The 26323-nt window shown below is 34.6% G+C and overlaps 3 protein-coding genes, 2 non-coding genes and 2 pseudogenes across 6 annotated transcripts; 5 read left to right on the top strand and 2 right to left on the bottom strand.

Annotated features, from left to right (window-relative positions):
- The first annotated feature begins 1265 nt into the window (after positions 1-1265).
- On the top strand, positions 1266-4335 carry LOC139892654 (uncharacterized). Its single transcript, XM_071875767.1, has 5 exons — positions 1266-1649; positions 2656-2776; positions 3321-3532; positions 3634-3807; positions 4045-4335. Exons 1-3 carry the CDS (start codon positions 1491-1493, stop codon positions 3479-3481), a joined length of 441 nt encoding a protein of 146 aa, XP_071731868.1. The 5' UTR covers positions 1266-1490; the 3' UTR covers positions 3482-3532; positions 3634-3807; positions 4045-4335.
- A 3997-nt stretch (positions 4336-8332) lies between these two features.
- On the top strand, positions 8333-10847 carry LOC139889443 (zinc finger BED domain-containing protein DAYSLEEPER-like; annotated as a pseudogene).
- A 1240-nt stretch (positions 10848-12087) lies between these two features.
- LOC139892653 (phosphoribosylglycinamide formyltransferase, chloroplastic-like) lies at positions 12088-14117 on the bottom strand. The gene is made up of 5 exons (XM_071875766.1): positions 13737-14117; positions 12976-13087; positions 12710-12886; positions 12495-12621; positions 12088-12386 (listed from the first exon to the last, which is right to left on the bottom strand). Exons 1-5 carry the CDS (start codon positions 14092-14094, stop codon positions 12273-12275), a joined length of 888 nt encoding a protein of 295 aa, XP_071731867.1. The 5' UTR covers positions 14095-14117; the 3' UTR covers positions 12088-12272.
- Positions 14118-17203: 3086 nt separating this feature from the next.
- On the bottom strand, positions 17204-19160 carry LOC139892652 (checkpoint protein hus1-like). Of its 2 annotated transcripts, none has more exons than XR_011774185.1 (2): positions 19117-19158; positions 17204-17633 (listed from the first exon to the last, which is right to left on the bottom strand). XR_011774185.1 is itself a non-coding variant. In XM_071875765.1 (2 exons), exon 2 carries the CDS (start codon positions 18780-18782, stop codon positions 17814-17816), a length of 969 nt encoding a protein of 322 aa, XP_071731866.1. In that variant the 5' UTR covers positions 18783-18812; positions 19117-19160; the 3' UTR covers positions 17677-17813. The 2 variants fall into 2 exon arrangements, 1 of the variants encoding a protein (XP_071731866.1); XM_071875765.1 differs by lacking the exon at positions 17204-17633 and adding an exon at positions 17677-18812 and having other exon boundaries at positions 19117-19160.
- Positions 19161-22109: 2949 nt separating this feature from the next.
- On the top strand, positions 22110-22305 carry LOC139895459 (U2 spliceosomal RNA). Its single transcript, XR_011775905.1, has one exon. It is a non-coding gene; the product is annotated as a U2 spliceosomal RNA (small nuclear RNA).
- Positions 22306-22700: 395 nt separating this feature from the next.
- LOC139895467 (U2 spliceosomal RNA) lies at positions 22701-22884 on the top strand (annotated as a pseudogene).
- A 565-nt stretch (positions 22885-23449) lies between these two features.
- On the top strand, positions 23450-23611 carry LOC139895433 (U1 spliceosomal RNA). The gene has a single exon (XR_011775881.1). It is a non-coding gene; the product is annotated as a U1 spliceosomal RNA (small nuclear RNA).
- The last annotated feature ends 2712 nt before the right edge of the window (positions 23612-26323 follow it).

Below are 26323 nucleotides of genomic sequence, written 5' to 3'. Positions count from 1 at the left end.
TCCCCAGACAAAAAGCACACAATTTAAGAAATGTCAATATCACACTGTACTTTTTCTGTACCTTTTTCTTACTTTACTGTTTTACCCTCAACTAATTAATTAGAAATCTCTCTCACATTTGTAATTTAATTAATTCATTAGGGACAATATTGTAAACTTTATCAAAATTACTTTCCATATTTGGAAGTGGACAATTAATCTGGGACGTCCCAAAAAGGAATACTGGACAATTAATCCGGGACGGAGGGAGTATTAATTTAAATCGTTATATCATAAAACATTTTAGAAAAGTAGAATTATATATATTCATAATAGGTTTCAAGTTTTTAAATTACAGTCTGTTGGTGAAGCATGAGATAAAGTCCAAAGGTTTAATAAACGTATGAAATCATCTTAATAAAAAAATGTCGAGTTACTTAACTTGTCGATATCCAACATCTAAGTTATTTACACTCTACGTTCTTACTTATAGATCACTTTACCATTTTCCGAATATTGTCAAAAAGAATAGATTTCTTAAATCACAGTGGACCTCATAACATTGGCCCGTAATTATATCATAATGTATCTGATAATTCAATCATTTGATATTATCTCTTAATTCTGTCGATAAATATATCGAAACAAATACGTTCATGTAAAGTATCATATATATCAAATACTTTGTTAATGTTTTCAGTTATTATATATTATATATACATATCTATATACACATAATTGTTCGAGAATCGTCGAACACGGTCAAAGGGTAATTGATTACATGAATGTAGTTCCAAACTTTTTGAGATTCAACATTACAAATTCTGCTTATCGTGTTGGAAACATATAAAGGTTAGGTTTAAATTTGGTCGAAAATTTCCGGATCGTCACACCAACGGAACTAGCAACGTGCGTTGCTTATTTTTTTATTATAAAAATAATATAGTTTTATACCCTTTTTAATAATTACCCAATTATATTTTGCCACATCACCACACTACTTCTAACCAACACCAACATCCAACACCACCACTACTCCACTCAACAACACAACACGTCCTAGTCACTAAAAAGTACAAAAAGTGCACAACACGAACCCACGACACGAACTACCAGTGTTAGCTATTTTATGTATTCTTTAAAATGTATTTTTGGAATGAAACAAAGATTGCATTTTACGGAATAGAGTAGCGTGGAAAGAGGGAACAAGAAACGGAGTTTCCCCAAATTCAAGCAAACAAAGATTACTTCTACTACTATAAATATATTCAAAAATCAAAACCATTTCATCTAAACTTACTTCCAAATCCTATTTTATCACTTCTCTCACGCCACCGCTTACAAAACCCTAACCCTAATCCAAATTATCTAATCCAATTATTCAAATTCAATTAAAATTATTGAATTATATCAATCAGACCACATCAAATCAGATCAGATCGGATTGATTGTTAGGGTTGTTACGAGTAACCGTACTGAATTTGTGTTTGATTTGGTGAAACACACACACAATGTCTGCGATTGTGTGTGGGAAGAGATCATTCTTTGAAGAATTATCGGCATCACCGGCTTCACCGGTTGCAAAAAAACATCGGTGTTCTTCATCTTCTCCGGTCCGCCTTTCGCCGTTAGATCACCTCCGTTCTGTATTTCCTGATTTGGATAAGCAGGTCGGGGATTTAATGTCTCAATATATAATATACACAATATATATGTGGTTAATGATTGATTGTTTTAAACGAATTAGGTTTTATTTCTCTAATTACTAATTTACTGGCCTGGACTTGCTTTATCAATTTGGAAATGAAGTATTATAGATATGATATATCTATAGTAGTGCTCATTTAATTTGAAAATGAATACTTTCTGTATTGTGCTGCACAGGGGCGGATCTTTTCTAAGACAAAAGGGGGTGGTTGCCCCTACTAGCATTTTTGTTGTAACTAGTTTTTCCCTATTAAATGTGGTAAAAAATATATATGTCTCTGTATTATCCCCTCTCAAGATAATATGAAAACACAAACATGGTCAAACATAAATATGAAATACGGAGTACTATGTATGACCTAGAGCAATCAATTAATTTTTTTTTGAAAAGCTGAGCAATCAATTAATTGAGTTTTCTTATCTTATATTTGGTCAATATATTATTATTTTCAAGTCTTTTTTATTGTTGAGTGTTTTTTCAAGAATATACAATGCCATGTTATGTAATTTTATTAAATTAAATATAAAACAATATCTTCGTTTTAGTATGGAAGTTTGATTCCAAAATATGTATTTAATGAATATAACCATAACCATTAGGAAGTCATAGAGCCTTGCGGTACCAGTACCATATACTGATATACTTCTTGATCATCGTTAATACTCCATATAAATTATTTCTAATGTTGACTGATAATTTCAATTGATTAATAGAAAAATACATTTCATGTTTTTATATGTTTATAATGATGGTTCCATTTTATATTTGTATTTAAAGAAGTACACCAGAATATGATTATAGGATAATGGCTTCGCCCCCTCGACAAAACGTTTCAAGTTCCGCCACTGATTGTGCATTAGAATTGTAACATTTCTATTGTTTAAATAGTTCATCCGGATGTAGTCTTTTGTTTGTGATACAACTCACAAGTTTTTATAAACTGAAGGAATTTTTATTACTAATTGCAGCTGCTGGAGAAAGCTTTAGTAGTAAGCAGAGATGATGTAGATTCCGCTATTAAAAGTCTCAATGAAATGTGTCTTGGATATGTGGATGCTAACGCAGGATCAATCGCATTGTCAAATGCAGGTAGGACAGTTATAATCTTATATTCTGAATCACAAGTATGGTACTAGGGTCCATATAATGATAAGTAATGCCCCGGATTTGAAGTGGCAAATTTTGTGTTGCAAGGTTTTGGGGTAAATGTTTTGACATTTATAATTTCTTGGAATAGAACGTCCCTTGTACAGATTTTTATAGCCAATAGAAAAAATAAAAAATTTCACGCTTATGTCTAGCAATCTGCAATATTGGTTTCATAAGTTTGTGCTCCCGGCAGGTGTCAATTATGTTAGGACTCATTATATCAAAGATCATCACTTGAACACGAATTGAAATGAATTTAAGGACTAACAAATTGCCAGATCAACTTGTCTTTTATCTGCTTATTTATGCACATACAATGATAAGCAATGTAGTTAATTTAGTGTTCTTTAGAGTTTCCAAATCCTCTACACAGTAGGAAATCTGAACGAACAAGATGTGAATAATCCTTTAATTATGGCTTTATAATTGAAAGTTATGTTTACTTGTCATCTTTTTTATCAATGCAAAATTGTATGTTCGGCAGCTACCAGTAAAACATATGTTACTTTGGAGAACTCGTCGGAACATGCCAACAATCCTAGAAGTGGTGCAGAATGGGTTGAACTGTTTGTTAACGAAATGATGAATGCTACAAGTGTTGACGATGCTAGATCACGTGCCATGCGATTACTCGAGAGTTTATAGAAATCTATAAGTGAACGTTCTGGTGGTGAGGTGGCACAAAGCCTTCAAAAGGTTGGTCTCTTTGTCTCTCTCATATGTATATAATATGTTTTAGATATGGTTGACTTTTTTTCTTAGTTGTGTATTCTTGTTTGGCCTTCTGCTTATAATAGGATAACATGGTTCTGAAGGAACAAATTGAAATACTACTGCGGGAAAACACAATACTAAAACGTGCTGTATCTATCCAACATGAACGACAGAAAGATTATGAAGAGAGCACCCAAGAGGTCCAACGCTTAAAGCAGTTATTGTCAATGCACCAAGAGCAGCTAAGGGTGCTTGAGGTCAGACTTTAAACTTTGACCATCTTTTTGTATAACATTATCCATTGCAATTTGAATTTTTTTTTATAACAGAATCTTTTCATAGTAGGTGAACTGTAATAACTTTTTACAATTTGGATTAGAAATGTGGGGTCGTCATTGATGACTCTGATTGGTTATGATATTATGTTAGTTGATTATAGATGTAATGAAAGCGTTTGTTTAATAATGGATGTTGTGGTATGTTGATGTATGCAGTTGAACAACTATGCATTATCAATGCATTTAAAGCAAGCTCAGGAAAGCAGCTCAATACCTGGACGTTATCACCCAGATGTCTTCTAATAAAATAAATATATGTGATATGGTAACGGGTAGATGAGCTATTGATGATAATCAGAATGAAACATACAAGTGTTTAGATAAAAATTTGTTTGTTATTTAAGGCTGTATTTGCCATGTAAAGTAGTGTAGAATGTAAGCTTTGTATTGTTAAAACATTAATTGAAAGAATAATTTAGAGGAAAAGACCTATGCTATATCTTCTAATGTGATTTCGAGTTTACGCTCTGTTAGCATTGAATTTTTTTTTTTTTTTTGGCTAATGTGTAACATTTACATACATCTTCATAACGATGACCTCTCCATGGTATATAAAAACATTTTACTCTTTTAGGTCTGGTAATGGAAGGACAATGAGTGACTCCTAATTGCCCTCAGAAAAAAGGAGGGATAGTATGATGTTATTTTAAAATCAAAGATAAAGCCTTAAAGAAGATGAAAGGAAAAAATTGTGTTATCATACGCTTTCATAGTGTATAAGCATCAAGGATCGTGGGGTTTTGTGGTGCAATTCAACGTGTTTGTTGAGTCCTGTTGAAAGTTTTTTTTTTTTTTTTTTTTTTTTTTTTTAAAGGAGAATTATATTAATAATCAGAGTAAAACACAAAGATGGCCCAGGCACAAAACCTGCCCAAAAACAACAAACCCAAATGGGCACCCCAAACAACAAACAACACAGAACAACCTAATTAAAGCCGCCTCATCTTTCACGACACGCTAAAACAAGGGATACAAAGACAATCAAACAGTAAAATTCAAATTTTCCCATCTCAAATTCCACATCTGAGCAGCTTTTGCAACTGCATCACTCTTCTTGACTTTTAAAGTCAACATTTTGACCCGAATAAACTGCACAATGATTTCCACCAATTCATCTACAGACCTTTTCCTATTCTTAAAGATTCTCCCATTTCTTTCCTGCCAAATACACCACAGCAGCAAGAACAATTCTCCTGTTGAAAGTTAGGAAACAACTGTTTTAACTTTTTGGCGAAAAATACATATATATACTGTATAAATATAAAGAAAAAGATAAGATGATCTAGAAGTGTTACATGTGATAAGTAGTGGTGTATAAAAGAGTAATCAATCCAATAAATATCCTGCTATTTTTGGCGCATAAAGAAAATACTACATATAGCTTCATAAGCCATCCTATTTACAGGATGATACTACTTGTGTTTGCGATCATAAGCATACAATGTTCTATTTTAACATAATAAATTATGTATTCGATTAGAACTGCACTAGTACAAGCAACATCCCAATAAGTCATGTTTCGGCAACGTAAAATGAACAGATAGCATAGATGAAACACACGATATTGAAATTACGATGCAACAAATCGTTTGAGTTTACTTGATTTTTTACTCTTTACATAGTAAAAAGAGGGTGTTAGACTTAAGATATCGCAGCGTGATGGGATTTCCATGATTCCATCACGCCATTCATCACCTCACTAATTGAGCGTGATGCACAAAAAACATGTTGGCGTGATTGTAGCTATCACTGAACGTAAAACGTGTGTGAAGAGGTTATCAACCAATCACATTCAACTATTATATAACAAAATAAAATTAAAATTAAATCTATCCTCAACTACACTAAAAATGTGAGACATACTCCCCATCACAATCCATTTTTTCATCGTCACTACAAACTTTTCTTTCACATTTGTCACATCACCACTATACCCCACAAAAACCTCTCATCATACGCTATTATACCATCACCACAAATTTTGGTCTTAGTGAGAAGTTGCTAAGTGCACAAAATGCTAAAACATTTTAGATACAATTAAAAGTTTACTTTATAATATATTATCATTTTATTTTTTTGATAAAATACGAACATGAATTCTTTTCTCAGAAAAAGAAAAGAAAACGGGAGATGATCGCAACGGGTGGTTTAGTCTCCCTCGGGTGATCCCAATCGCTGTCAAAAAAAAAAAAAAAAAAAAAAGAGGATACAAGTAATAATCAACTAGGCTCAAGAATACATAATAAAAACCAAAAGAAACAAACCTAAGAACGAACTAAATTAACAAAACCTGAGCCGACACGTTAACTACAGAAAACCACAACCAACTAGACGAAACAAAAAGAAGAAAACCTTTAAGCATGAGTGATTTATATAACTTTATGGGAAATTGACAAAAATACACTTTTTGCACACAAAAAAATGTCAAAATACCACATTAGGTCGACCAAGTTTTGATCGGCCACCTAATAACATGGGTCGGCCACCTCATTTTCAAGGTGGTCGACCATCCTTACATTGTGGTCGACCAAGTTTTGGTCGACAACCTCATGTGTGACTAAAAGGTAGTATACACAAATTTTTGGTGGTCGACTACAAAGTAAGGATGGTCGACTATGTAGTCGACCAAACTTATATTCTGGTCGACCAAGCCTTTGATAATAGTTGGTAGACCACCTTAAAAATGATGTGATCGATCCATGTTATGAGGTGGTCGACCAAAACTTGGTCGATCTAAATGTGGTATTTTGACAAAAAAAATTATGCAAAAAGTGTATTTTTGTTTAAATATTTTTTTAAAAAAGTATATTTTTCTCAATTTCCCTAACTTTATGTTATAGACCTTTCAACATGAGTGGATTTTTACACTTTGGTTGCTGTAAATTTTTATAAAGTCAAAACCTGTTTTGAAGGTCAATGGTTTAAAAGGCATATATTTCGTTGCTGCGGGTTAAGATTCACCCCCAAGTAACACGTAAATAAATTAATTAAATAATTAAATTAAATTCAAATAAAAATGTATAAATACAGATACATAAATTGGACCTAGAAACACAAAAGCCTTTGGACTCCCATCTTCTAGGGTTTAAGAGCAGCAGACCCCAAAACAAAATCTGTAAGCCCATCATTTTTTAATCTTCATCAACCTCCAAATAGATGGAGAAATTTTCCTGCTTTATATTCTTACTTATTTTTATTAATTGTCATTATTATTATTAGTCGTTTACAAAGTATCTGTATTTTGTACTGTATATAAGTTAAGACCTTAAACCCTAGTTTTCATATTGTTTGCAGTTTATTAATATTGATTGTTTATTCATCTTTAACGGATCACTGTCGCATTATGGTTAGTTTATATTCAACTAAAATCATGCAATGTTTATATACTCTGTAAAATGCCTAAACCCCTGATGATTTTTTATATCTTTTGTGTATCCATACATAATTTATTATACTTTTTTATGAATACAAAGTCTTGATCTTGATGAAAATATATTGTTGTTTTCTTGATAATTTTTGTTTTATTTATATTTAAAAATAATATATGCTTGATGGAATAAGATATTTTTGAATTGTGATTATTGTTATGTATTTTTTTCGCACACAAAATAATACTATATGCAGTGGCGGTACCAGGATTCCAAGTCACCGGGGGCAAAAAAAAAAATTTAAAATCGTGGCAACTTTTTGGGCAAAATATGAAGATTTTGGGGCAAAAAATGGAGGTTTTTAAGCAAATTATGGAGGTTTTGGGGCAAAATTTTAACATTTGTGGACAAAATTTGAAGGTTTTGGGGTAAAATTTAATGGTTTTGGGGCAAAAAAAAATCCACTGGGGCAAAGTCGAAAAATCCAAAAATTTTACACTGAAAATTGCAAATCCACTGGTGGCGGCTGCCCCCGCTTGTCCCCATTAAAAACCGCCCCTGACTATATGCCTTTTGGAATCTAAATATTTTGAATCGTGATCATTGTTATGTATTTTTGTTTCCATATAATCATTGATACTAATACTAATGTGACTTGTTGAGTGAAAAATATGATCTTTTGATGTTTTAGGGCAAGTGCTAAGTATTCGAATGCAGCATAAGAAAACCCACATTACAAAATCGATTCATTTCATTTTTTTGCCTAGAATTGGGGCTCAACTAAAACCAAATTCACAAGATTGTATTACTTTTTAAACAAAGAAACCGATAAAAATCTCTGAACTATTTAAAAATCGGTGTTTTGAACTTTAATTTGTATGTATATTAGCTAGGTTGAATTGTAGTTTATTGAATTTTCTTTAATAAATTTGGTGTTGAACTTTTCGTTAAACTAACTAGATTAGTTGAAATCGATTATACATAGTACATAAGCATAGTTTACCACCTTCAAACTTTTATCGAATCTTAACAGTTGTCCCATAATTGATATGTGCATTGCAGAACTTGTTATAAAGATGGCTAACCCTGCAAATAGTAGTGACCCTTATAATGCCGATGGGCCCATTATTGGAAAACGAAGGACGAAGAAATCCATGGTTTGGGACCACTTCACAATCGAGAAAATTGATGCTCAATGTACAAAAGCTCGTTGTATGAAATGCAACAAGGTATATGCATACATTTCAGGCTCAAAATCAGCCGGTACTAGTCACCTAAAGCGACATATTTCATCTGGAATTTGTTCCCCAAGTCATAGTTATGAAAAAAGTGGTCAAGTTTCACCATTTAACCCAACTCAAAAGATTCAAAATCTCTCAAGAAAACGTCATAAAATCAGTTCTGAAGATTGTTACATAAGTGATATTGTGAAGATGATAATTATGCATGAATGTTCACTTAATATAGTTGAATGTCCGGCCTTTTTGAACTTTGTGAAATCTCTTCACCCTAAATTTCCAGTTTTATCGATTGATGCTGTCGAACGAAGTTGCGTGGGGGTATATCAAAGAGAAAGGCAAAACCTTTTGAACGTCATTCATAATAATATCTCAGGACGTGTAAATCTTTCACTTGAAATGTGGCGTACGGATCAAAGTGTAGGGTACATATTCATAACAGGACAGTTCATCGATCGAGACTGGAAATTGCATAAAAAAATTCTTACGGTTGTATTATTACCGTTTCCCGATTCAGATTCTGCTTTTAATCATGCTATTCTTTCATGCATATCCGATTGGAATCTGGATAATAAGATGTTTGCAGTAACTTTTGATGAATCTTTTGTGAATAAATCTGTAAGGACGAATATAAATCATCTGCTTTCTGCTAAGAACCCGCTTATTCTTGATGGTAAACTTTTGATCGGGAGTTGTTTCGCTCGAGCTTTGTGTCATGTTGCACAAGATGCTTTATCTTCCTTAGGTGAAACGGTTCGAAAAGTTCGCGATTGCGTGAAGTATGTTGTAACGATGGACGCTCATTTAGAAAGATATAACGATGTTAAACTACAACGTCGGGTACCGAGCACAAAAAGTCTCGTTCTTGATGATCAAACGCAATGGAACACAACTTATTATATGTTGGTTGCTGCGTGTGAACTTAAAGAGGTGTTTTCTTGTTTGGATACTTTTGACCCGAGTTATAATATCACTGTTACAATGGACGAATGGAAAAAAGTTGAGATTTTGTGTACGTTTTTGACACTTTTGCTCGATGCTGCTAATCTTTTGACGGGCCCCACGTATCCAACGACAAATGTGTTTTTTCATGAAGCTTGTAAGATAGAGCTTGAGCTTACACATGCTGCAACAGGTGATGATGTTTTTGTTAGAACTTAGAAGTTTGACTCGGTCAATGCACGAAAGGTTTAATAAATACTGGAATGAATGCTTTTTAGTGTTGTCTATTGCTGTTGTTATGGACCCACGGTTTAAAATGGAGCATGTGGAGCTCAGCTTTATTAGATTATATGATGATGATGCTGACCGTTGGATTAAAGCAGTGAGTGACGGCGTTCAAGAACTGTTTCTTGATTACGTCGTCCAAATGCTTCCTTCGCCAACTTTTCTTGTTAATGGAAACGAAGGTTATTTGAATACCGAAGAACAAGAAGAAAATGTAGAAACTTTGCTTCATTGTGACATCATAAAAACAGAGGTTCCTTGTTAGACTGCAACAACAACATAACCAAATAACCATGTTTGGTTATTTGGTTTAATGGGATCAGAAACTTAGTTTCATCCTTTCCCAATTTAGACAAGTCACAAGATCACCTCAACAACAACAAGGTGCCAAAACCAACGGATCCAAAGTCAGCAAGTCATCAAGACAAGTCAACAAAGACAAACTGCATTTCCTCATTTGTAATTAGGGGTTCCAAAAGTATATTTGGATCCATCCTAATTTAGAAATAGCTGTTAGAATTGTCTATGTATAAATAGACTCACTCTGTCAATTGTAAGAAAAACACAACCAACACATGTAATTCACAATGTAACCCATTTAAATTTTTGCTATCTTTTATTTTCTTTTTCCAGCAGCTCATCATCTTAAATCAGTAAATATTCAATCTTATAGCAATAATCAATTACATATTTCCGCATATCAATTGTTAACATTCCTGATAATAATGAATTGTTTTCATTAAAAAATGATGAGATTACTGATTTTGATGTTTATATTTCTGATATTTCTAGTGAGGAGAATATGAAACCAGAACTCGACCAGTACCTAGAAGAACCAGTGTTAGTGTTACCTAGGATGCAGGAGTTTGATGTTTTGGGTTGGTGGAAACAAAACGAAATAAAGTATCCAACTTTATCGAAAATGGCGGCTGATGTTTTGTGCATACCTGTTTCTACAGTTTCTAAATATTCTGTGTTCGAGGTGACGTGTAAGAAGATGGATAAATATCGATGCTCGTTAAAACCGTCTACCCTTGAAGCGCTTACGTGTGCAAAAGATTGGATGCAACATGGGTTTTTAGATTACTCGCATTTGGGGTTTTCAAAATCAATTGTTAAAAGTTAGTTTTAGTCTTATATAGTTTACAATCACAATGGTGTTTTTGCAGGTATTCTTTATAGAATTTTTGTCCAAGAAAACTAGGTAATAATCTCGTCCCTTTGAGGTTTCTGTTAAACACAGGTTTCAATCGATTTTTTTTGTGGTATAATGTAAATTTTTTGGGATATTTTGGTTATATAAAGGAAATGGAATTGATTTGTACACAACAAATAATTTGTCATACACAACCAATTATGTATTACATTGTTGTAATGTACAACAGTTTAAAACGTAGTTGGTTGTGTATGGTTAATTTTCGGTTGTGTACAGATTAACTCCCGTTTTATATAGTTCTATTATGTTTTTTTTGTCTTTTCTATTAACGAGGTAAGGTGAGCAGTTCGTACGTTGGTGTGGAAATGGAGTATAACTTAATACTTGCCCAACTTTCCATTCTCCAACAAATTCGCACAACCAACCTAACTATCAATTAAGTTGTAAGAAAATATAATATATATATATATATATATATATATATATATATATATATATATATATATATATATATATATATATATATATATATCTCATTTACTGGCTATTGTTATAAGAAAATAATATTTAAAAAAACTAGTGAACAGTACTCTTCAATTTGTAGTATACAAGTATAAATGCACCAATGCTATTTGTGTTCTACATAGTTTATCAAGCTTTTCCTTTTTACCCATCTAAGAGAACACTTTGACTCAGTTGACTTTGATAATGTGTTTTCGAGAACACATAGATCATGTGTTTGTCACGCGAGCCCATGACCTTTTAATGTACATAAAGTAACCTCTTTTAGCAACACCACCTTATTTAAGATCTCATGTTTAAACCGCCCCAATTTTAAACTGATTAAAGAAAATTTTGAGTTGATTAAGGAAAAGGGTTGAAAACAATCACATGATAACCTGGGTTAGGCCTCATAAATCTAATACAAATACTCACCTTACGAGATAACATCAATATGAAAAACCTAACCAATTTATCGTTTTATGTATTGAAATCAGTTAAATGTTGCATTATTCAACACATTATTTTATAGAATCACAACATACATGTCAAATAGGTCTTAACTAACTATTAACTATCACACTGCTTACGTTTCTGCTTTGAACATTAGACTATAACTCTATAAGATCACAGCAATCAGTAAATCGAAGACAAATTGTTCCATGCCATATCCAAAAATTTGTATTTCAATAATAAGTAAATCCTTCCAAAAATTTATAAGCTACATAGGAAACCATAACTCCTTTCAAAAACACTCTGCTCAGCAACAATAACAGTCCCGAAAACACATTTGCAAGGCACACAAATGTAAACAAGTTTGGACCAACTGCATTTGGTCAACAACAAACCATACCGACATAGTTGACTATAGATAGGAAGGTAGATATCCATTTTCTAGCTATAATGATTTGGGTTAGCTTTACTTCTAATAATTGGAACACCATCTTCTCTCCAGATCACACGATCTTCACATACTGCGGCTGCTACCTCTGCATACATTTTATGTTCCTACATGAAACAATTTAAGTAATTCACATTATTGGCAAAAATTCATTAAATATTACAAAAGATTATAAAAGCCACCAACTTTATTTTGTATGATGTAAAGCCGGTTACCTGGCAAAGAACCCTTGCAGCAAGTTCTTCAGCAGTGTCGTTAGCAAGCACAGGAACAATTCTTTGCGCGAGAATTCGACCCATGTCATAATTCTCATCAACAAAATGAATTGTGGGTCCTGAATATCTTTCAAATAAACCATAAAAAATTTAAGACATGAGGAATTGAGTCATGTGCTAATCTTGAAATCCAAGTGGGTAAGCATTGCAATTACCTAGCTCCAGAAGCAATAACAGCTTTATGCACCTTTTTACCATAATACCCTTTGCCCCCAAAAGCAGGAAGAAGTGAAGGATGAATATTCAGTATTGAATTTGGATAAGCTCGAATTAACTCGGTTGGTATAAGCTTTTGGTATCCAGCTAATAGAATAAAGTCAATCTTGTACATACTACACAACACAACAAATGTATTGTACATCAAAATATAGAAGGAGCCAGAAAGAGATCAAAAACAGAAATGATCATAATATAAGCTGACCTTAGAGCAGCTACAAGGTCGTTTGAAGACAAACCATCCGGTTCGTTTTTTGTGTTAGGATATATAATAACAGGGATACCGTTCTCTCTTGCATATCGTGCACCTCCACAATCTACAGAACACATAATTCGGAATTACTCGGGGAGTAGTACGCGATTTCTCGGTCTTTGCAACTCGGGCTTCGGGGAGTACCCGGCGAGTACTGGGTCAAACTAGGTTGAACTTGGTCAAACTCGTGATTTACTCGGAAAATTGGTCAAAACTCGGCAAAAACCCAGGATTATTAGGAAAATCGGTCAAAACTCGATCAAAATCAGTCAAAGTCAAACTCGGTCAACATCCGAGAATTCCCTAAATAGTCCTGACCGATTACTCCCCGAGTAGCGATTTGTACAACCTTGTAACAAGTCAAACACCAAATTACAAACGAAAAGGCATCACATTCTCTTAAAGGTTACACACAATGCCTAATCGCATAACATATACTGCTAATATAAGGTCATTACGGAAAGAATGTGCATTCACAGTTGAACATGTAGCATGAAATTTATCTTCTCCAAATATATATCTAGTTTTCGCCTAACTAATTAATCCCAATTTAACTATCAATTGATCTTAACTACATTAATGATTAAAAATCAAAAGGATGCATCCACCTGCTAATACTAGTTTCAGTAACACAGCATATTGATGAATTCTAAGTGCATATAATATTGAATTCAAACAAAACATCATAATAGAAACAAAGATGCTATAGTTACCATGTTTATTGGTGACCAAAACAACAAATTGTCCATTGACATCACCATTAAGAATTGCAAGATGAACAGCTCGAAAATTCGAACCACCGCCTGAAACAAAAACAGCAAGATTTTTTTTTCGAACACCATTATTTAAACTCTCCTTTTCATCATTATTTACACACGCAGACACTCTGTTTTGAGATACTACAAACGGCTGTAAATAATCAAACTTTTGGGGGTTTAAGGACACCCAATTCTTGGAATTTGAACTGAATTGGACAGCACCGGAAGTTGGAAATCGCAAAAAGGTTTGATTTTGAGGGTTTTGAACTGAAGAAAATAACGAATTTGAAGCAACTCTAAATAGGGTTTCCATAAAATTAGAATAAGATAAGAACACTTCGGGAAGAAAGCCCACAATACAATACTCAATTTGGCGAATTTTTACCAGAAACAATTATTTGGCGAATTTTTTTTATTTGCGAAATTTTGGAATTTTAATATCATGTAAAATAAAATAATTTGCATGGTATTTGTTTAGTAGTCTTAGACTACTAGTACTAGGTATAAACAAAACCTTTGTTGCCGTAAGAGCACTGAGAGTGGTGACGGTCACTTGACATATCAGGTCTGACTTGCTGAGTCAGAAAAAGTGGAGAATGGTCAGGGCCGGTTCCGAGATTTTGAGGGGCCTAAGCGAGGCGGGGAAAAAAGGCCCCAAGACCCTAACGTACACTCGGATAATTGTTTAAGAGCCATCGGTGATCCTATTCACCAAATCAATAACTAGCGGTGTAAATGAGCCGAGCCGAGTCGAGCCCGGGCTTGGCAGTGGTTGAGCTCGGCTCGTCTGTTTTTTGGAAAACTCGAGTTCGGCTAGTGTCGAGCTTTGATTTTTTGTTCGAGCTCGACTCATTATTAGCTCATTTTATATTAAAAAATCAGTCAAATTTAAGCTCGGCTTGTTAAGCAAACACTTAAATTCGAGTATGCGTGTTAATCATGTTAGTAGTAAATCATAAGTTCATTCACAAAAATATATTAATGTCCTCTAATTCATTGGTCATAATTCATACGTGAACATAGCATTTGGGATAATTATGAGTAGTAGTGGCTATGGGATGATTATGGGTACATTAAAATATGAAGATAAATAAATAAATATAGGTAATACTCAATCAAATTAAAAGTAGGTATAATCAATTAAGTTGTCCAAGTCTATACTCTATACCCCTTATGTTTCGGTAATTGCTCACCATCACTTTGTTAGTTTGTTGGGTGAGATTAATTTATTTTTCGTAATACACAACAATTCTTTTAAATTTATTATTAGTTCCCACAACGATTTCAATGAAATTCTCTATGAACTTTATAATACATAGCAGACCATCACCAACATAACGTACATTTACTGGGCCTTCTAAAGAGACTTCCATCCCACTATTGGGCCTTGATAGTCTACAACTGGATCTAGAGTACATCTATACATAAAAAAAAGGCTTGAATGTTTATATAAATGGGCCCTGTGCCACTTGCACCCTATTGGCCGGGCCTGTGTTTATATAAATGGGCCCTGTGCAAGTGACCCACATGCACCCTATTGGGAATGGTAACCTATGTCATTTGGGCATGTCAGTTTTTATATTTATTATTATTTTTATGATTTTAAATATAACTTAAATTAATGAAATTATAAAAAATAACATAAACATAACCGAACAGTGCAAAAATTCAAATTTTTTTTTTTTTTTGTAAACTCGTGTGTTTAATTAATATGACTATATGAGTGAAGGGGTTGTGTATATATATATATATATAGTGGTAGGATCAAGAGGGAAGTAACCAATCGGGGGGAAGCAAAAACTTTTTTTTTTCGTATTTTGAAAAAACTTTGTTCACGAACATTATAGATGAGATGAAAATATGAACATTTAGTAGAGACACTTTGTGATAAATGTTTTTATTTTTGGCGGGAAAACGCTCGAAGAAGTAATATATAACAATTATCGTTTTTTTCGAGCGTATATTTAGGTTTCAGCTATTGGGGTTTAGATATTAGGGTTTAGATATTAGGGTTTATAGGGTTTATATATTAGGGTTTAGAAATTTAGGGTTTAGATTTAGAATTTAGATTGAGTTTTTAACACGAACGGTTTAGGGTTTAGGGTTTAGGGTTTGGTGTTTTGGGACCAAACCCTAAACTCTAAACCCTAAACCCTAAACCCTAAACCCTAAATCGGGCTAAATTTTACTTCACAAAACATGGAAAAAAAAAAAGTTCATTTTCTTCACGAACAATATTATCTTGAATGTTATTTTTGTCAATCGTTTTCCCGCCTAAATAATAACATTTATCACGAAGTGTCTCTTCTAAATGTTCATATTTTCGTGTGATCTTGATGCCGAAAAAAAAAATTCCAAAAAATACGAGAAAAAATTTTTTTGCTTCCCCCCACTTCCTCCCGATTGGTTACTTCCCCATTGATCCTGCCCCTATATATACAAGTGGCCATTGATCCTGACCGAGGTGGAACGGAGGCTTGCGACGGGAGAGGTGAGTGGGGCGACGGGCACAGCGACGTGGGGGAGACGAGCTCCCACTCCCAGGCTCTAACGGTATAAGCTTTGGATGTAACTGATAGAGCATTGATTATATTTGATATTTATAATAAGCGCATTGATTGTAATTTGATACTTATAATAAGTAGGCTTGATGCATTATGATATGGCGAATAAGCAATCCTTTTGATGATATGATGACACGGTTTGCGGGGAATGCGCACCGGGTGATAGATCCGCTAAGGTGTTTTCTTACAAGATTGAGAATCGATGGGGAAAAATTCTTTGAAAGAGAAGATCAATGGAAAATTGAAAAGGGCGGGTCCCCGAGGTTGATTTTTGTGGTCCGTTTTGTGTTCTTCGATTCATTTCGTTCCTTTTATTTTCATGTATTCTACGGTTATTGTTTGGTTTATATGTTTGTAAGGTTTCTCTCCCGATGTTAGGATGCTCATTTATAGATAGTTCTTGTTTAGGCGGTTGCTTTCTAGGTACGAGCTTCCCCATTTTCTCCTTGTCCTTTTGTATTCCTGGTGAGATCGTTTTCCTTTAGAAAACGGCTTCATTTCTATATGAGTATTCATTTTTTCGCAACAAAAAAAAGACACTGAACACTCATACAACTATACAAGTACCAATGAAGCAGGAGGTTAGTCCAGAATTTCCCTTCTTTTTCTACATGCTGTGAAGCTGAGACAAAATGGGTTGGTTGGTTGGTTGGTTGGGTAAGTGGTGGTCAAAACGGGTCTGGGTCTAACAGGTAATCTTCATACTTTTTGGCTGATGATTTGCAAATACCCGTTATTCATCTATAAAGTTATCTTTTTTATAGTTAAAAGATAAATACATATATTGCATAATTGAAGTGCAATACAATCACAGTAACAATCTAAATTTCAACATTTAACAGTTTTAAAGGTTTAACGTATGTATAAAGCTTATAATAGCTACAGTCATACTATTATCAGTCATGATTTGGAAACTGATCATACTAACAATTTAACAGAATCACATTTGTAGCAAAACATAAAATTTATAATTTCCAGCTCCATTTGTGTCAAAACGTGTATATATGGCAGGGACACGCTAACCCTGTGTGCCGTAGCACCCACCAATCCCACCCCGAAAGAGACCTGTGCCGGAAAAGTACCTCCTCCCAGTACCCACAGTGGCGGCAAGAGCAATTTTTACCCCAGCTAGCTAGATCCCCGAAAACACTTCACAAATTCCCCCCGGAGGAGAAATAATTCCATGCGGAGCGCCCAGACTGAGAATCGAACTTGCGCCTTCCTTGTGTCAAAGCTTCCCCCACTGTGGGCCCAGGGATCAAAGGCATCGGGTACCACTGAGCTACACCTTTTACACAACAGATAAAAAAAAACTACCAGTTAAACAGGTGACTTGTTATCAGCCCATAAAAACTTTATATAAAGTCAATACCATAGTCATATACACCTCAATGATAATCATCAACCAACAAAAGCAAAAAACAACAAACATTAACACAAACTAACAAACTAGTTTCAATCTCCATCTTCAATCTGCACCAGGATCAAGTACAGGAAGCCGACAATGTAAACTGATAGATTTATCAGTTTGTCGAGTACCCGGTACAAAGAACTGAAACACAACAGTTAAACAAGAACCATGTTGCCCAATTCCATAAAACGCACAATCCGGTTTAGCAAAATGACACTGCAACGACTTGAAAAAATGCTTCACACTCACTTGCACATTCATCGCATCACCTCGATCAATCGCCACTCTAGTTCGCCTCTGCGCACTCAAATCATCATCTCCCGGTACTCCACGTGCCTGCTCACCAATAACCTTCAGTTTCCTAAACTCTGATCCAAGCGTAATTAAACTAGTCGAAATCTGCAAATGCAAGTCGCCGTATTTGCTTATCGAAACATTCAAAACATCACCTACGTATTTCATTCGGTCCACAAAGTTCTGCAACATATTCATATCCGGAACTAGCACTAAAGTCTGCGGCAAATCCTGCGCCAAATCCAACGCAGCCTGAAGCTCAACGACATCCGATCTCGACAACGGTTTCGAAATCGGCACGTCCTGAATCACTGCAGATTTATAACCTTTCGTTTCGAAAGTCAAAAACGGCATCGGTTGAGACGAGTGCGGTGGTTGCTTCTTAACAAGCTTAATCTGAAGACGATTTGCAGTAAGACAGCTGTGGGACCCACCGAATTCAGTGTAGATAGTTAGGATACTGCGCAGGGCACGGTGAAGGAGAGATAAGTCGATTGTAAAAGCGATTCGATCGTCGTTTTGGCTCGAAATTCGATAGTCTTCGAATAGGGCTTCTTTTTTGAATTGAGCGATCGATTGGATTCCGTCACCGTTAACGAGATTGTGAAGGAAAATTGTGTGGTCTTTTGTTAAGTAGAGATGACAAATTTTGCCCATTTTTTCTAGGGCTTGAAGGAATCGTTTTTCTAGAAGGTTGATTCCATGATCAGTTAACAAGGCCTTAAACTTCATGTTTTTGTAATTCAGTTGGTAACTAGTTAACTACAATCATAAACATAACCAAATGTTGGATTCAGATTGTATATATGATGAACGAATGCAAATGAAAACAGCAGATATACGTATATATATATATATATATATATATATATATATATATATATATATATATATATATATATATATATATATATATATATATATATAAAATTGCCCTAACGTAATTTAACATACTAGCATAAATTAAGTACGCATAAACTGTAAATCAACTCTAGTAATCTTTGAAAATCGTAAACATTATACTAATTTATAAAAAAAGAAGGTCAATCAAATTGTTGAAAGATACCTCGATTTGGGGGGAAACTGGGTTGACGAATCGGAGGGAAAGTGTTCCGCCTCCAATTCAATCCAAAACTAGAAGAAAAGAAAGGGAAAACTTTTAAAAGTAGGCTATTTTACACCCCTCAAGATTTCGATGTTTTCAATTTAAGTACCTCTTTTGGGTTCACGTTATTTGATTTTACAATTTTTCAAACTACCACCTTGTATTAACTTGCTAAAAACTTTTTTAGAATGGCACTATCGGCATCAGCGAGAGGACTTAACCATCTTCGCGATCATATGTCATCCACACACACGTTAGGTGTAAACTCCTCACACACCATCGCGCAATCTTTACCCGATGTGTTTTGGATTAAACCGAGTGGCTTGCGACATGCACCTTGTCACCACGACAGAATTATGGAGAAAACCTCCCCTAGGATTCGAACCCGCGCCGATGGAGTATATCATGAATGTGGACCCGTCTCAACACAAAGCTTCCATACTGTGTTGGTAACACCTACTTGGTTTAACTTGCTAAAAACTATTGAATCATAATTTTTGAAAAGAATACCGGTGAGGCTCGAACTAGACAAAAGGGGTATCGACCTCCATAGTGTGCGTTGCCCAATTTGTGACGATGATTTGGAATCCGTAGATCACACACTTATTTTCTGTAAACGTGTTCTTGACGTTTGGGATCGTGTTTTTAGATGGTGGAACTTGGGTAACTTTTCTCATTTCAGTCTACAAGAAATATTCGGAGGAATCGCAGCTGCAAATGTGACACCTTCGAGTTTTGGTGTGAAAATTTGGCAAGATTTTTTGTGGGTTTGTGCGTATCTCATTTAGAAAAACCGGAACAAAATGGTATTCGAAAACAAGCGTTGGAATGCCCCGGTAGCTATAAATGAAATACAAGTCAAATCCTTCGATTGTATTTCAACTAGAGCGAGAGGAAGGAAGTTCGATTGACACGTATGGTTAACCAACCCAAGCATTTATCTCACGGCTCCTTAGTTTTTTTCTTTGAGCTGCAGTCTTTGCAACTCAAGAACTTGATGTATAGCATGTAATAGTGTCCAGAATATTTGTCGTGTTTCTGTAGTTCCCGAATTGTTGTGCATGGGTTTATTCCTATGCCTCCTGTATGTTTTTAATGGTTAATAAAATCTTTGCTTTTCAAAAAAAAAAAACTATTGGAAAAAAAAAAAAAAAAAAAACTATTGAATCAAAAGCCTTATAACATCAAGAAGCAACAATAAACTGAACTCCAAATCAAGAGGTGGGCGTCCACATGTCCAAAAAGCGAAGATGACGAAGAACTTGAGGTAAACAATGTGATACCAGATGATGAAGCTATTAAAGAAGTTGACATAGTTCACGAGCATGCATTGAAATCACTATCACCAGAAGAAGTTGAAGATCCATAAGGTAGAACTAACATAACTGAAAGCAAACTTTCAGCTTCTGCTCAACCATTTATCCCAGCTGTTGTTCCTTTTACTCATCCCCCCTGCGTAACGTAACTGATTGCTTGTTAGTGGGTTATATAACGTTGCTCAGCAACAATCTGTACCTGCTTTAGTATGCTGAAGCGAATTGGTTTAAGTGAGAAAGGAAGCAATTTGAGATTAAAATTATATTAATTTTAAGATTAAAATTTGTGGTTATTTTTTTGATAACATATGCCATATTAGTAGTTGTTAATATGGTAGGCATATGTGGGTTTGTGCATATAAGTTATGGCAAAACAGGAATAACATCGTGTTTCGCAAAACGAGTCCGCCGGGTTCAATAGCGTTATAGGAAATCCAAGTTCGTAGCTTGGAGTGAATATCAAACCAAACGAAGAAAAGATCTCTCGATTGGTTGATTTGGATCACCAAACCAAGAAGCATAGAAGACCACGGTTAATTTCTTTTCGAGACGTTTCCTCAGCTAGTCATAATCGTTTATCTAGTGTATCGTTGTTTTACATAGCACATAGTCATTGTAGTTTGAGCTAGTATTTCGATTATCGTTTTATTTTCAGCCTTAATCTCAAAGACTCTATTGTAATAACCCCAAAGGGTAGCTTGGTGGTAAGATGCTTGGAAAATTCCAAAGGGGCCCAAGTTCAATCCTCGCCTGCCCCACTCTGGGGGGCTTGCTTTTCAAAAAAAGACTCTATTGTAATACTCTATACTCTATCAATTTAATAATAGAAGTGGTTTGCTTTTCAAAAAAATTAGTAGTTTTTGTATGACTAACAATGAAATTATATATGTGCATTAATCATATGCTAGAGGTTTTTAGTTTTTACCTTTCAAATAACACTTGGTTTCTTATTTTTTTAGATGTACAGCTATTGTATTCATTTCTTTGTGTGCTTAGAACGTTTTTCACATCACTATTATTGGTAAAAAAATCTAAATTTTTCTACATTGAGCATGTTATATCTACACAAATATGTACTTCAGTTGAAACAAAATTATACAATCTAGTTGTATACACACACACAATTCGAAAACGTTGTTTTGTTTGTAGTTTCTTGTAATTTGATCGCACCAATTTTTGACGTATTACCAACTTGTATTTTGAAAACCTCTGTCACAAAATCTTGAAATGTTCAGGTAAAGAATGTGTGTTAACGTATAGCGTAAAAGTGTAAAACTAAATATAATTTATACAAGCTTGCAGCCTGCAATTTTCATCTGCAACAAAAAAGCAAAATTATTAGAACTTATATGATTATGATTTAAAAGCAACTTTAAGATTTCAACTATTGAGAATTTCTAGAGAGATCAAACTTGAAACTTTTTCATTTGCTTTTATTAATACAACTCACTTGAAGTTTAGAGGACCTGAAGTTGAACATAGAAGTCTTGAAACAACTCCAGATGGTTTATAAATACACTGCAGAAAGAATGTATTGAGCAGAAAAGTTTAATTCAGTTATATCCCACATCGCCCAAGAGAAGAAAGAAATTAATAGGAGACTGCCTATAAAAACCAAGGTGTGATATGAGAGAAAGCATACCTTTCTTGGCCTTTTGGCTAAGATCAAGTGTAGTATTTGTTTTTATCAGTTTAATATCTGATATGTGAGCTATTAGCTGACTTGATATTAATCTTATTTTTCACGGGGAAAGGTCCATTACGGTAGCTTGTTATCGGGGTCTTTGCGAGTTGTCTTGGTGTTGCACTATTGTCTTGGCCTGGCTCACTCCAAATCAGTCTTGAAACTTTGTTTGATAAAATTTCCTTGGGCTTTCACGTTTTCCTTGACCTGGTTTACGTCTCTTAACACAAGAATGTTTTGCAAGTTGATGACTTAATCTTCCATAGCAAAATTTTAAATTATCCTAAATGAGTTGAACTCATCTAATGCGTCATTAGTTATAACCTCAACTTCAAAGGATTTTAAGGATGGTTATATGTTCTTTGTAAAACTATTCTGTACACAGAATCAATTGAGCAGAGACAAAAGTTGTAAGCTTTGAACTGTAAAAAACCCCTGTATTTACCAATAATTTGACACTTGTGTCTGATGTACTCAAATTTATTTCTAATTATATCGTCTTTCATTTTGAAAAAAAAAAACCAACGCATGAGATGATTAAAAGCATACTTTTCTCAGCCTTTTGGCTGGGCTAAGATAAAGTGTAGTTGATATATGCTATGTAAACCATTGGTTCATTCGATATTAATCTTATTTTTTTATTAGGAAAGACCCACAACAATAGTTCACTATTGGGCCTTTGTGAGTCGTTTTGTTGTTGCACTATTGCCTTGGCCAAGCTCACCCCTCCCAAATGTTAGTCGAAACCTTTTAATTGTGAATATAGATAGATATTTTGTGAGTGACCTTGTTGCAGTATTGAATTGGCATGGCTCACTCACCCCTCCAGTTGTTAGTCAATACTTTTTTCATATAGATATTGAGTGCTAAGTCACGTATTAGTTGATTATCATTAGATCACATAATATTCTAACAGCAAATATTCATCCATCCATCCAAGTTTCTAACGAAAAATTATTATCTTACACAATAATTTAAGGGATAGAAAAATGACTGAAAGTTGTGTGTGACATTGATATGCCCAAGATCATTAGTTAAGAACACTAATAGCTGACTTTTTGCTTTAATTTTAGTATTCTCTTCCACAAATAAATGCTTCTGAAGATTTTAACGCCTTAACTTCCTTTGATGTTGAGGTTATGGTGTTTTTTCTTCTTATGGTACGATAAAATTCGACAAAAATCACCACACTCAATGCTGTGGTATATAGTGCAATTCTGATCCCACATTGGGAGAAGAAGAAAACGAAAAGAGAAGGTGGTATTATAAAAAGTAAAGGAGGGCAATGTAAAAGTCACTTACCTGGACGGGATTTTTGAGCGATCAAGAAGGCTCATGGTCTAGGCTAGTGATCTCCATTGCACATAACGGAGATGTACTAGTTTAAGGTCGGCCTAAGTGGTCGAACCTACGTCAAAATTTGTGGTAGCGAGGGCTTGCGTTCGCGCAGCCCTCATCAAGTCGTTAGTCTTTAATGTTTATTATAATATTAATGTCGATAGCAATAGCAATAATAATTTACTTCATTGTAATTTGTAATGCATAGTCAACTACAAACTTAGCTTTATTGATGTTGCAAGTTATTTGATCACTCACTTGTATTAATTAATTACTCGTAGTATGTATCTCACTCTTTATTATCGGAGCCACCAAACAGTACTAGCCCGAATGATTAATGAATGATTGAAAAAATTAAGTCCAGGTCAAATAAAATAATTTCGATTTAGATTTGGCAATTCTATGTTGGAAGCATACCATTGGAATAAAGAGATACATAGACATTTCCTTGCAAGAATATGCAAGAATATGGTATGCAACTTTTGGTTATATTGTATAGTACCCAAAATTTTCGGTTCGGGGCGCTGCCCTTGACCCCCGCTATTTCCGCGACAATGTCTAGTAAATTGTTACGAGGCGTGACTCTCCAAACTCGTTATCAACTTATCAAGTTTTACTAATCGCAATTACTTAAAATGTATGTTAGATGACACTAAAATAACCAACATGATATAGCCTTCGTGATGGCACCAACATGGGTTGAAGATGAGGCGAGTGTGGCCATTAGCGAGTTAAGTTGGTCCAAAATAGAAGATGGTAGCTAGTCATGGAGCCAAGAGAGCTAGGATAGTAAATGCAAGAGGTGGGGGTGGACTTGGGCTTAACAAGATTGGGCTCATCTATAGGTAGAGTATGGTTTGAGGCCCAAGAGTATTGGGCTTGGAACTGAATTAGGTGCTTATCAATTCTGCCTTCAGGGACCTTGAGTTGTTGTTCCATTTTTTTAATGAAAGACAAGTAATTCATTGATTAAACATAGATACTACAATTACATCTTGGGAAAATGCAGTACTCATGATCCACTACACTCACGAATATGCATATCTAAATGCTACACAGTACATGAACACATACGAACATACATCGGTACACGAACCATGAACACATACGAACATACATCAGTATGCAATCATACGTTGAAATTTGATGCCACTACCACTGCTGAGTTTATATATAGACCCGTGCGGTCCCGTGACACCGGTTGTTACGAAATTTTTTTCACAAACGATCATTAAAAATTTAACAGAACACCACTAAATATAATTGTAAGACCCCATATATTTTTTAAGTTTAGAATTTTATAGTATGAGCCACTGAAAAATACTTAAAATTAGCTTACTTATTATTTTACAATATGAGCCATTAATAAACACAGAGTATATAAATATATAAAGGAAAAATGAACCCCTTTCGTTTTTGTTTTCTTATACACGGTAACACATGCACACCCTTTACGCTTTTGTTCAACACGACAAGACCAAATTACGCTTTCATTCTTCAAAGGTGACAAAATGAATTTTAACATGTAGTGTTCACGAGTTACACATATCTTATCTTATCTTATCTTACTATTATACAAAAAAAAAAAAAACTATTTTTTGGTCATATGCTTCAACTGTTGACACGTGTCACTTTTTAACTGGGTAAACAAGCAACTGGGTAGGGTTAAGCATATAGTACGGGTTTGTATCTCATCTACATGTGCCGACACGTAAATCGTATGTTTGCCTCATTGCAGCCCAGCTACCTGACATGCGTTTGCTTCTCATTAGACCTTCCCTCTCCACCTTATCGACCATTTTTGCCTATAGTTAATTAAACACTTCTGCGTGTTAATTTTATTTTATTCTTAATTTAGCATCTCTAAATAATTTGAGTTATTATGATATCAACTTCAAAACGACTTTCATTCATTCTTAGTTCATATTAGATACCTTATCCAATGTCACTTGAATATGAGGTCGAAACACTATAACTGACGACTTGAATTATTTTTTCGTGATCGGCATCGACGATGAAAGTAAGAAGTATTCAGGCGCTGCTATACTCACCTAACATCGAGCAGTTAATGCCATTAACTGTTAGATATAGGGTATGTAAACAGATAATCCAGATATTTCTAGAATCGTGAAACACTTTTCTAATTGAATATTCCGACCCTCCTTGTCTCGGGTTACATGAAATTTCAATTGGGATAAGACTAGAAATGCAAATCGTTTCCAGACAAGAAGAACGCGATTTAGTGTATAGATTTTTGTGTATGTTTCTGTGTGAAATTGAAAGAATATATGAAAGCAGTTTTCAAACTGATGATATAAAACAGTTTAATCGGCGGTTATTATTTGAATGGTTATGACTGTTGAAAGGAGCGGGAAAAACGTTTTCTTTAAACGTTCATTAAAACGTATCACTCAGCCAGGGGCTCTGCCCCTTGGACCCCGCCAGGGGCGCTGCCCCTTGGATCCCGCAAGGGGGCGCAGCCCCCTTGACCCCGCCATTACCGTGCGCCAGTGTCTAGTTCACTCTTATGGGCGTGTACTCCGCATTCACTGATAATGCTAAAAATGAACATATATTTCATAGCATTATCCTTCAAGAAAGACAAGCTTTTAGTTGCAATTGTTCTATTTACAAGTGATATTCGTTTAAATAATAAAAAGGTGAAGACAAAAGACAAATTCGACGAATTGAAGACGCAAATGACCAAAACGCTAAAAAGTACAAAGTACAATCCAAGAGGTTCAAATTATTAATGAGAAACGTCTAAAAGTTACAAGAGTACGAGCCGCGGAACGCAAAGTACAAGATATTAAATAGTACGCAAGGACCT

This window comes from Rutidosis leptorrhynchoides, chromosome 2 (genome assembly GCF_046630445.1).
Source record: "Rutidosis leptorrhynchoides isolate AG116_Rl617_1_P2 chromosome 2, CSIRO_AGI_Rlap_v1, whole genome shotgun sequence".
NCBI classification, from domain to species: Eukaryota; Viridiplantae; Streptophyta; class Magnoliopsida; order Asterales; family Asteraceae; genus Rutidosis; species Rutidosis leptorrhynchoides.
Note: the sequence above shows the minus strand (reverse complement) of the source record. Positions and strands in the feature narration are given on the sequence as shown.